The sequence below is a fragment of the Cnephaeus nilssonii genome (genome assembly GCF_951640355.1).
Source record: "Cnephaeus nilssonii genome assembly, chromosome: 13".
In the NCBI taxonomy this organism is placed as follows: Eukaryota; Metazoa; Chordata; class Mammalia; order Chiroptera; family Vespertilionidae; genus Cnephaeus; species Cnephaeus nilssonii.
The window spans coordinates 28,425,273-28,438,022 of NC_137084.1; the positions used below are offsets into that span (position 1 = coordinate 28,425,273).

Consider the following 12,750-nt stretch of genomic DNA (forward strand, 5'->3'; position numbering starts at 1 on the left):
AATCAAATATCTGTAAGAGCTGAGTTAATCTGCAAAGGCAAGGTTACAATTAAATAAATAAAGTTTCACTGAATTATACAACAGCCCTTAGATTGAGAGAAAGGAAAATGAGTGGTAATTAAGAACAATACTGATGATGATGGGGAAAAAAAAACAAACAGAATGAAAGGAAAACACATGCATACAGTAAATTTCTGGAACAGTTTGATCATACTTGTAATTTGTTGAAAATCCTCCATAATTACTTTGAATAAATAGAAAAATAAGACATGTAACTTTATTTTGCATCATAAATATTCCTAACCATCAGAATAGTTTCAGAATGATCTGTTCATCTCTTTGTGCATTGCACAAAAAGAAAAAAAAAATTCACAGCATTTGTAAATTGAATCATTAAAAAATCTGTTTTAAGCCACAATTTGCTTGTTTATCCAACACTTATAAAGGTAGATGCAGCTCATTTGAAGAACAATGCTCATTTGAAGAACAATGATTTGAAATAAAAATGAATTACTTTCTCATGTCTTTTGGTGTGATGAGTATTTCTTTAAAGAGACCGTATTGTGTGTGTGTGTGTGTGTGTGTGTGTGTGTGTGTGTGTGTATGAAATAAGATCAGACTAGACCTTATGAGAAAGAAGGAAATTAAAAATTATCATTATCACTATCACCTGCAGGGAGTAATTTATCATTTCTGTTCTTCATTGGAATCATGTTCCAACAGCGTGTGGTTACAGCAGATACAATTAGGCAGCTGTCCACAGAAGTAGGAGGATAATGTGCTTTTGATGGAGTTTATCCAAGCATGGAGACAGAGTGCTTGTAATCCATGCAGCAGAATCACTATAACAAAAATACAATTCATTTTTTGTGGAAGTATTTCTTTCAGAATCTTAAAATGGAATTCAAAAGCCAACTGCTAGGTCTAAAGCAAGTAAAGAAAGAGTAAGAAGATAATGCATAAAAATGATTATTTTAGCTTACATCACTGTATATAAACCAACCAGATGAAACTACAAACGAAAGACATACAAGCTACTGCAAAAAAGCATAAACTCTGCTAGTGATAAATGGCATTAAAACTAAGAAAGCATAATCAACAAATATGAAAATTACATATTAGGATTTTCTCCCAATATTAATTATACCTTAAATTATGGACTCTTTCTTCTTCAATTAATTTTCTATTTTATCCCAAGAGAAAATTTGCATCTTTTCTTTCTTTCATAATTCCTCTAGGGAACAATACACATTAAGTGCCATATACTTCTCAAGGGATATTGCTAAATTGAGTAGTTTAGAAACAGACCTAGCAATATGGTCTGTAGCAAAACAGACAATAGGTCTAAAATTTCTTAAAGGTACTTTATTTTTCCAATTCTTGACTCACTTTCCCACAAGGACTAGTCCTTCCTGTGAATACACAGATCTACATATATCAGACATCTGAAAACATAGGTACTTTAGGATTTTTCGAAAATCTGGATGGCAATATTTACGATGATTTGTACCAGAGCATTAAGTCAAAGAAAATCTGAACTGGGAAGATTATTTCCTTATAGGTCATTATACTAGGGAAAGTGCCTGAATCAAAGAGGAAAATACCTGGTCAAACTCATTTATTATCACAACCTAATAATTCTAATTGACAGTCTCTGAGATAAGTCTAGGGAGAACTGCCCTGTCATCTCTAATCAAGAGTCTACTCTTATTGATTATTTGATAAACAAACCATTTTTATGCTTATTGCTATGCTTGAGATAAGTATTTCAGTCCTGTTTGAGTGTGATTATTTCTCTCCTAAATATTTTGACTCTTGACATTGCTGATTTCATTCAAGTATAACCCTATACCTATTTACAATTAAAGTATGATTATAATGTAGCTTAAGAATTTCAACATTCCACTCATTATATTTTAGAACAATTTGATATTCAAGTCCTTTTTTAATATAACTCAAAATCAATGTTAATGAATTTTTTAAAACGCAGATTCAAAGGGGCTGTAAGCTTGGCTTTCAAAAGAAGATTAAGCACAATTAGCACAATTTTAAAACATAAAAAGGCCATCAAGAGTGTTAATGTTGCTAAGGGTGTAAAGGAAACAATGATCACAGGCCACTGAAGATATAGGGAAACTGTTGTTAATTTGGATAAAGAAAAAGCAATTAGCCAGTGACAGCATTTTGGAGGCAGTGATATATGAACAAGCAAAGATGCTGCATTCTGACCTAAAAAACACCCCTGGAATGAGGCTAGAAGGTGGTTTGATAAATTTTAGAAAAGTGACTATTTATAGATTGAACAGTACATAAAAATAGTTGATATCCACCTCATGTGCCCCTAAATGGGCACATGTTCACTAAATAAAATGGAGGGTATGATCATCTGCACTATTTAAACCATTATTTCTTTCACGGACTCTTTTTTTTAAGTGTAAATAGATAATTTAGTTTAAGTTATAATTAATACATGATACTATTCCATTGGATTTGCTCTTTATTTTAATTAAAAAAAATCATTTGTACTTTTCAATTAGAGTTGACATACATTATTATATTAGTTTCAGGTATGCACCCCAGTGCTTAGACATTACATAACTTACTAAGTGATCTGCTGATAAATCTTGTACCCATCTGACACCTTACATAGTTATTAAATACTAGAGGCCCGGTGCACAAATTCGTGCACACTAAAAGGAAATTAATTAGAAGAAATATTTTTGTGTTGCTATTCGCCCTTTCTCTATAATAGAAGTGTCAATCAAATTCACAATCGACAATGACAGATCATAACACACGTGTGCGATTGGTGCCAGCAAGACCTTTCTGTGTATCGTGCATGCGTGAGTCAACTCAGCCTTTTATATATATAGAATAAACTTGCTTAATTAGACCTGCTTTCTGACTTAGCTAAACTTTTTCCAGCCCAGTGAGGCACCCCAACTTCTCTTTCAGGTAATTGTCAGAAACACAACATGAAACAGATTATTGTAGATCACGCAGGGAGAACAAAGGTAAAATATTTAATTGCAGCAGTGTTTGACTATATTCTGTGCAGTGAGAAAACCTGAAGTCATTTTCAAGGTCCACCATTTCTTACTTCTTTTCACTCAGGTCAAGTTTCTAAACTTTCTAAATCTGTTTTTCAGCTAATGAAAAGAAAATAGGATTCCACTGAGTCTCTTATCTACCTACTTCAGGATCAAATGAGATGAGACACAGGAAAACACTTCACAGACATTTGGTTAAAGTGTGAAATGTTTGCACCTGGCTATAAAGCAAGTCGTGTTCCTGGGCTGAAGAAACTGCAAGGAGTCTAGTCGTCGCTAGGAAGAGGAAGCCAGGTGTTGCTACATGATGTCATTACCCAGCGCCCACAGCCACCGTTTCCAGGCTGGGCTGGGCTGTGGGCAACATTTTGCACCACGGGGGTCTTGGCAGCATTGGCTACAATTTGGTGGGTTGTTACTCCAGGGTTGTGGTGGGGCCTATGTCCCTCTTGGGGGAAGCCAAGTTTTGCTTTCTGGCTGCCAGGTCCATGGTGCCGTTTCTCTGTAAATGTCCAGTGTGCATCACAGCAGCTCCTGTGTTGAGTGGCTGGCCCCTGGTGGTCAGTGAGCATCATAGCAACCCGTTGGATGGTCGGAAACTTAGTATATTAGCCTTTTATATATACAGATTATTGACTATATTCCCCATGTTGTACTTTATATCCCCATGACTATTCTATAACAACCAATTCTTCTATATTTTAAATCCAAAGTGTGATTATTAGGATGGTTCCCCGTTTGTCAGGGTGCTTTTAGTGCTGCTTCCTTCTGAAGGAGCATCCTATAAGCCTTGCTTTTCTTCCTGTAGGCTGAGAGAGGACAGTGGAGCTACCAACACATAAAACTACCGTTTGTGCATGGCTAAAGGTGGTGATTTTATAGCATCCTGGGCACTGCACACCCATAAAGTAGGAACTGAGGCTCTGTACCAGGAGCTTTTTCTTGTGTTTCCTTTCTCTTCTAAAGAGGGATGAAGGAGATCCTTAGCAAGATGTCTAGAGGAAGCTGTCACCGAAGGAAAGGCCAATTTGTACTTCTTAATCCCTTTACCTTTTTCATCTATCCCTTAACCCCCTTCCCATCCGGCAACCTTCAAAATGTTGTTTCCATTATGCTTGTTCGTTTATTTTTTTTATATTCAATTGTTTATAGATATGTATTTACTGCCACTTTATTGTTTACATATATATTTTTACTGATTTCAGAGAGGAAGGGAAAAGGAGAGATAGAAACATCAATGATGAAAGAGAATCATTGATTGGCTGCCTCCTGCTCACCCCACACTGGGGATCAAGCCCATGACCTGGGCATGTGCCCTGATGGGGAATCGAACAGTGACCTCCTGGTTCATAGGTCACCGCTCAACCACTGGGTCATGCTGGCAGGGCACTGATTTGTTAAATATCACCAATATTCAAAAATACACAGGTATTTCTTTTGGCCAATGTGGCAATCATTGAATATTTCAAATAATATTTTATTGAAGTATACAAGTATAAAAGTGAGCAAATTGCTAAGATACAGTTCAGTGAACTTTTACAAAATGAACACTCAACTACTACCCAGATCAAGATACAGACCACTCTTAATACCCCAGAACCTTCATTATCCCCCTCCAATAATTAAGTCCTACCACCAAATGTTAACCATTATTCTATTTATCACCATGTATTAATTTAGCTTACTTTGAAAATTTAAATATAGAAACTCTTCAGTATGCATTTTTGCCTTTTTAATGAATATTCTGTTCATGAACTTCATTTACGTTGTAGCATATAGTGAAGTTCATCATTTTCATTAATGTACACTACTCTATAAATATACTATTATTTATCCATCCATCCTACTAATGATGAATATTTTGCTTGTTTCCAGTCTGGAACTACAATGAAGAATGCTGCAATGAACATCCTTATTCATGTGTTTTAGTGAACATATGAACACATTTCTACTGTTTAAAGACTTAAGTGAGATGGTTAAGCCATAGGGTAAACATGTGTTCAGCTTTGGTAGCTACAGCAGGTAGCTGAGTTGTATAGAAATAACTTATCTCAACGGAATATCTTTGCCTCATCATTCTTATGCATTTCTTAGAATACTTTCACTAGTATGATTGTTAAAAAAAAATCCAACTATTAAAAATTTCAAACATAGACACAAGTATCGAAACTCTCAGTACCTATATTCAACAGTATTTGGCACTTACTTCATCTATTCTTCCTCTGCCCCCTGCCCATGCCCATATTTGCTGAGCTATTTTGAAGCAATGCCTGACATCATGTCATTTCTCCACTGTATACTTCAGTTTATATCTCTAAAAAGTATGGACATTTTCTTACATAACTACAATGCTTCTATCACATGGAATCAAATTCTTAATAACTCTTTGGTTTATCTAATACTCAGAAGGTAAATTTTAATAGGTCTCCCCATTAATGTCTTGTGAATAGGACTGTCTGCTTGGCTTGTTACTATATTCCCAATGCCTTGCAGCTCTTAGCACATAATATCACTCAAAAAAAGTTCCTGGGAATAAAAGAAGAGATTTAAGTATTCCACCACCATCCTAGCCTAAATAGCCTGAAAGAAAAAAGTTCAGAACCATGCTCTAGATCATATGGTCATTCATACAAGGAGAAACCTAAAACTGGTTATAGAGGTAGAATCACATCATTAAAAATGCTCTTCCCCTTCAAGACATAAAATTTACTTAATGGAGCCTACTGAAATATATACCAGATGTCCCACTAAAATCTATGATGCAAGTTCAAGACAAGTCTTACTATTTCTAAGCAGCACAGATGTGATTTAATAATTAGTTTCTTTAGCTGATTAGCTTTGCAAGGTCAAAATTAGGTCAATGTACACCCCAAAGTACTAACAACTGATTTAATACTCAAGAATGAGTTTGGAATTAGTAGGTTTCTATTGACAGAGATTTTCTAAAAGCCTTGAAAGAAGACTTAAAGAAAACTACTGCAAAGAAATAGGCTCATTTTGATTTTTTCTTAAGCCATTAGAAAATTTTAAAGCTTAATTAAAAAGTAAAATGAAAACAAAGAGTACTATAAGTAAGGAATCACTAAAAATTTGAATTGTAAACATTTAAAAGTTTCTTTTAATAACATCTACATTAGCCTTAGAAAACAGTAACTCAAAGACTTATTTTTACTCCATCCAAAGATAAATTTATCTTTTGAGTATTATCAAGTATATGATTAAAAAAAAAAAGAGGAAAAAAATAAAATAAGAATTGGGAGGTAACATACAATTTATTACTGGTTCACTAATAACTTTTGTTTATTTTTACTTACTTTTCCTAATTTTAAAAAAGACTCCTGTTTCTAGTGAAGATGTAACAGAAAGAAAACACTCATATTTTCCATGAAAACCATCGAATAGCCTTGGAAGAAAATAAATTTAAATTAACAATTTTCAGTGAGGGATGAGCCCTTTCTAGTTGAGCAGACAGAAATAGTGGCTTTCATAACTGAGGGAATTTATCTAATGTTGAGTCCATGGGAAGGAAGGAAGGAAGGAAGGAAGGAAGGAAGGAAGGAAGGAAGGAAGGAAGGAGGGAGGGAGGGAGGGAGGGAGGGAGGGAGGGAGGGAGGAGGGAAGGAGGAGGGAAGGAGGAGGGAAGGAGGAGGGAAGGGAAGGGGAAGGGAAGGGGAAGGGGAAGGAGAAGGGGAAGGGAAGGGAAGGGAAGAAAAAGAAGGAAGGAAAAAATGAACGAACGAACAAACAAACAAACAAATAACCATAAGCACAGGAACATTGCTTGAACAAGGAGAACCCAGCCACTTTTTATGGCCAGGTCTGGGCTAATATGATGCACAGGAATTTAGAGAAGCCTGAAAGATAGAGCTAGTCCTCTCTGCAAACCGAGAATGTGGATGAAGCTGGTGGTTATGCTCCAAAAGCAGGAAGAGAGAGGTTTTCCTTCAGTGCTTAGATCCCAAAGCCAAAATCATCTGCAACTACACAGTTCACCATCACCATTAACATCACATTACTATTCAACTCTCTGCTATTCCAGAAACTCTTGCCCAAGAAGAGATTCTTTGTTTCAGTCACTCAAGAAAACCTATTTATATAAACACGATACTTTTCAACTAAACCTGTGAGTAAATACATTTCCTCAAGAACAGATGACTCAGCTAGACCACTTATTCTTCTAAATTCACTCAGAAAGCCAACCCTCACAATGTCCACTAATTCTCAACTAGATAAAGAACCATGCCAAATCCAGACCAGCAACTTTCCTCTCACTCTAACCCCTTGCTCCACACCGAAAGACCCACCAAAAATCAGATCTCCCAAACCTCATAAAATCTTGACTTTGTCTTCTTCCCTAAAACCAGCTTTATTCTGATGGTCTTCCCAGAAAATTGGCAAGAGAAAGAGGCCTAATCTTGAGCTCAAGACACTGGAAACTAACAGTGGTACAAAGCTCTGACCAAACTCAACTCCAGTTTAGATAAAAGAATCAGCCCCTCATCCTAGCTACCCGGCAGGTGAGTTCAGGCTCTTCTAGGGGAAAATATTAGCTACTATAGTCTGTATTAGCCTTTATTCTAGTCTTTTATACAATGTCTAGCATAAAATATAAGTAAAAGAAGTAGAGTTACAGATAGCTCAGGGAATTAGTAAATAGGCTATCAACAGCAGAAAGAATACAGATTAAGAAAACAACAGTGAGCCTGGCTGGTGTGGCTCAGTTGTTGAGCATCAACCTATGAACCAGGAGGTCACGGTTCAATTCCCAGTCAAGGCACGTGACCCAGTTGCACTTGATCTCCACTAGGGTTGTGCAGGAGGCAATCAGTAGATGATTCTCTCTCATCATTGATGTTTCTGTCTCTCTCTCTCTCCCTCTCCCTTCCTCTTTGTAAAATCAATCAAAACATCCTATCTAATAAAGAGGGAATATACTAATGAACACTCATGCCGTCGCAAAGATGGCAGTGCCCACAGACAATAAGGAGGGAATATGCTAATTGACTGCCCCACCCTCAAAGATGGCAGCACCCACAACCAATAAGGAGAGAATATGCTAATTGACTGCCCGCCCTCAAAGATGGCGGTGCCCACAGCCAATAAGGAGGGAATATGCTAATTGACTGCCATGCCCTCAAAGATGGTGGCACCCACAGCCACAAGATGGCAGCGCCCAGTCCCCTCAGCCGCTCCGTGTGCCTGCCTCTGGAGTCCCCCAGTCCCCTCAGCCCCCCAGCCGCCCAGGGCCGGCCTGAGGTGCAGACAAGCCTCGGATGGCGGCTGCCCAGCTGCCCAGGGCCGCCCGAGGCTCAGGTAACCAGGGCCGACCGAGGCTTGCACTGCTGGCAGTGGCAGCAACAGAGGTGTGATGGGCGTCGCCTTCTCCTGATCGCTGGGTCGCCTCCCGCCCCTGAGGGCTCCTGGACTGTGAGACGGCACAGGCCAGGCTGAGGGGAACCCCTCTCCAGTGCATGAATTTTCATGCACCGGGCCTCTAGTTTTTTTAAAAAAGGAAAAACAACTGAATTAAAAAACAGATGAATTGAAATTACACAAAAATGCACTTATCAAATGACCTTTCCTTACATATTTTTTTAATATTTGGAAATTAGGCTTCTTTGTTTGAAATAAAATCTTTTTTTTTTGAAGGGGTAAAGAAGAGTAATTTTTTTTTTTCTTCCTCATGGAATATTGGCTATAAAATTTAATGATAAACTAATTTTTCCTCCAGAAAATACCTCTTTTCTGTGCTCCCAGTCCCAGACCAACCGGTATATATCTCTCTTCATATTGTTATATTCATACTGAAATGTTCTTAGCACCTACCTCCTTCCTCTCAATTAAATGCCTTTCTAAGACAAGAATAGGTTTTATGTTTCTTTTGTGTGTGTGCGTTCATCCACAGATTTCAGACCAGGCACATACTCAGCATTTAATATTTAACAAACTGAAATAGCCATTAATATAAATTTTATATTAATATACAAAATTTAAAAGTTGCAATAAAAAATTAAATAAGTCAAATGCCACTGTACTAATATTTTTGAGTAGAATCTAAAATAAAAGAGTTTACTATAAGAGGTTTTTAAGCACAAATATAAAAAACGTCTACTATTCATAAGATATGTAAATGACTAATCACTATGTTGTACATCTGAAACTAATATACTCTATGCTAACTATAATTTAAAAATAGCCGACACCGGTTTGGCTCAGTGGATAGAGCGTCGGCCTGTGGACTGAAAGGTCCCAGGTTTGATTCCGGTCAAGGGCATGTACCTTGGTTGCAGGCACATCCCCAGTAGGGGGTGTGCAGGAGGCAGCTGATTGATGTTTCTCTTTCATCGATGTTTCTAACTCTCTATCCCTCTCCCTTCCTCTCTGTAAAAAATCAATAAAATATATTTTTAAAAAATAAAATAAAATAAATTTAAAACAGTTCTAGAAAAAATTGTTTTTAAGTCTCCTGTTTTGTTGGTTTAATTCATTGGTTCATCTTTAACAACTGTAGTAAAAGAAAAATGCCTAGAAAAAATAACATTCTTTTTTAAGTAAGGTTTAAAAACATATTAATGAAAGTTTATACAAACTGAACACTGCTGTGTCAGTCATTATTCCAATGTATGTTAAAGGTAGAATAAAATAAAATATAATGATGAAGTTAAGATATAAAAATGATTGCTTTAAGAGATAACAAATAAAACTCTTTACATGTCAAAGTTATTATTTACTAGGGGCCCAGCGCGTGAAATCTGGCGAGACCCAGACCTAGTGCGCCATGGAACCCAGAGTCAAGTCCCGCTGGCGCTGCAGGACCCAGCATCAAGTCCCACCACTGCAGGATGCAGCATCAAGTGCCGCCGGTGCCACGGGACACAGTGTCAAGTCCCACCGGCATCGGAGGACGCAGCATCAAGTCCCTGCCCACCTGCATGTGCCTCGCTGTGCACACAGCCTCCTGGTGACCGGTCTTTGGTCGTTACAGCTTTAGGGCCACTGAGTTTTTATAATATAGATGTACATGAGCATATAACCTGATAAAACTATCTTAAATATTTTCATTTTTAAGGTGAACAACTCATTTGTTCTAGAAAAGGCAGTATGAAAAGCTATTTAATATATACCTAGGATTATAAAAAAGGATGCTTGTCTCTATCTTTAAGAAGCTTAAATAGATGCTAATATAAACGCTGATGGAACATAAAGAGAACATTACACAATTACATAGATGATATTAAAAATAAACTAGAATTCACAAGATAAAACATGTTAGTTCCAAACTGTATAGCCTTAAATCATTTGCTTTTGAAAACCTATAAACTTTCCATTAAAATAATGGGCTTTACTGTGAGGTTAGGCAGGCTGATATGACAAAAGTCAGTTGCTAACTAAGCCTTCACACATCACCATAAAAGCAAAAGTGAAACCGTCAATGATCTATACTAATAAAAGCCTAGGTGGCCCTCGCGCCCTCATGTCATAAGATGGCTGCCCCATGTTCTTACAAATTGACCGCCACAAGATGGCTGCCCCACATCATAAGATGGCTGCCACAAGATGGCCAGCAGGGGAAGGCAGTTGGGGGTGACCAGACTGGCAGGGGAGGGCAGTTGGGGGCAACCAGGTGGGCAGGGGAGGGCAGTTGGGAGCGACTGGGCTGGCAGGGGAGGCAGTTGGGGGCGACTGGGCCGGCAGGGGAGGCAGTTTGGGGCGATCGGGCTGGCAGGCAGGCGAGTGGTTAGGAGCCAGCAGTCCTGGATTGTGAGAGGGATGTCCGACTGCCGGTTTAGGCCCGATCCCTGTGGCAGTTGGACATCCCCCGAGGGGTCCCAGATTGGAGTGGGTGCAGGCTGGGCTGAGGGGGACTCCTCCCCGCCCAGTGCACAAATTTCATGCACCGGGCCTCTAGTATCCTATCTAATAAAGAAGGAATATGCTAATCGACTGTCACACCCTCAAAGATGGCGGCACCCAGTCCCCTCAGCCCCCCAGCCGCTCAGGGCCAGCCTGAGACACAGGCAAGCCTCAGATGGTGGCTGCCCAGCTGTCCAGGGCCGGCCGAGGCTCAGGTAACCAGGGCCGGCCGAGGCTCGTGCTACCAGCAGTGGCAGCAGCAGAGGTGTGATGGGGCATCGCCTTCCCCTGATCGCCGGGTCGCCTCTCACCCCCGAGGGCTCCTGGACTGTGGGAGGGGGCAGGCTGGGCTGAAGGACCCCCCCCTCCAGTGCATGAATTTTCATGCACCGGGCCTCTAGTAATACAATAAAAAATGTTCAGAAATTACTATGCATGTGTTACTAATATTCATTGGAAGATTAGCCTTTAACCATTATAGACAACCAAACTCAAGATATGTACATATAAATATCACATGTTAACATAAAGTTTGTTAAAGTACAACATTAAATTAAGAATGCTACCAAATTTCTTTGGTGGTGTATGTGTGTGTTTCTGTGTCTGTGCTGGTGAGGGACATCATTAAAGATTCTAATAAGCTTGAGAAAGTCGCCTAAAAACACTATCAGTCTATAGCACACATGCTATTGAAATTAAATGCAATGGGGGTGTTCTTAGCATCTTGTTAATTTGAAAAATCCAATTTTCTCTAATATTTTAATTAAGCCACAAATTTAGAATCCCATTAAGAAATAAATGGTTATGTATATACTTAAAATGGCCTTAGCAACTCAGAGACATTGTCCCTCTTATTTTTAAGCTATGCATTCAAGTTTCAAGCACAACAAAAAAACCATTTCATATATTTGAAGGTTTATATTTAGCAATACAAAACTGGATACTTCTTTCTTCACTCCATCTAAAAAACCACACCTATTCCTCCCCAAAGTAACTTCCTCCAACTTTTACCAGGCATTGTTTTTATTTTTAGTATTTTTACTAATTCTTCTAACTAATAGGAGAAACAATGTTCCAATTAGGCACTCATCCTTTTTAATACTTTTGTTATGAATTATTCCCAAGTAACTGGGGGAATAATCTATCATTCAAAAGTAGGCTTAAAGAGTAGGCTTGCATAATAATTAGCTGCAGACAGTCGTAGAGGAAGAGTGTAAGGAGCTGGCACCACCTCAAAGAACAAAATAGCTGGAGTGGATATGGGTGGATAGTTGGGACTCACAAATAATGAAAATGTACTAAAAGCATTAGGCAACAAACTCTTATTCATGTCAGGCTCACATTAAAGTAAGCATGCTGGGAAGAAAAAGAAATTTCTAAGAAAATGTAGATGCTTAACCAAATAACTACAAGCTTACTCTGAAAGTGTAAAGAAAAAAAAAATTCAAGGTCTACTTTTCTCTGCTACAAAGAGGATATGTGACTTATTTTATCATATAAATCTGTCAGTTCTGTCACTGAGGAAGAACACAGTCCCTTTTCCCTTTCCCTTCCAACAACTACTAGACTATTGGCTAACAGTAAAATTTTTCAAGTCTGTTTTAAATGTAACTTGCAACCTCGTTTTTTTCACACCTAGAAAATCTCATTCATAACATTACTTTATGCTCTTTTAAAAGTTTGTACATTCCACCAAGAAGGTCTTTTTGGTCAAAAAAGAGTAAGGATATCTCACAAGTAAAACTTTACAGTGATTTATTTTTTTCTTCACCCATAAAATGGGGAATAATATTAGTACCCACTTCATAGTTATTATGAGGACTAAATGAAATAATGCTTTTAAAGT

The 12,750-nt window shown here is 38.1% G+C and overlaps 2 protein-coding genes across 3 annotated transcripts in view; both read right to left on the reverse strand.

The window, feature by feature from the left end:
- The window catches only part of PRMT3 (protein arginine methyltransferase 3), a 96,278-nt gene that overhangs the window by 19,069 nt on the left and 64,459 nt on the right, over positions 1 to 12,750 (reverse strand). The window lies entirely within an intron of this gene.
- On the reverse strand, positions 441 to 4,076 carry LOC307110297 (small ribosomal subunit protein eS27-like). Its single transcript, XM_079789360.1, has one exon. It carries the CDS (start codon positions 3,953 to 3,955, stop codon positions 3,803 to 3,805), a length of 153 nt encoding a protein of 50 aa, XP_079645486.1. The 5' UTR covers positions 3,956 to 4,076; the 3' UTR covers positions 441 to 3,802.

Excerpts from the sequence above, each read along its gene's own strand:
- LOC307110297 (XM_079789360.1), bottom strand. The coding sequence starts at position 3,955 with ATGGGTGTGCAGTGCCCAGGATGCTATAAAATCACCACCTTTAGCCAT.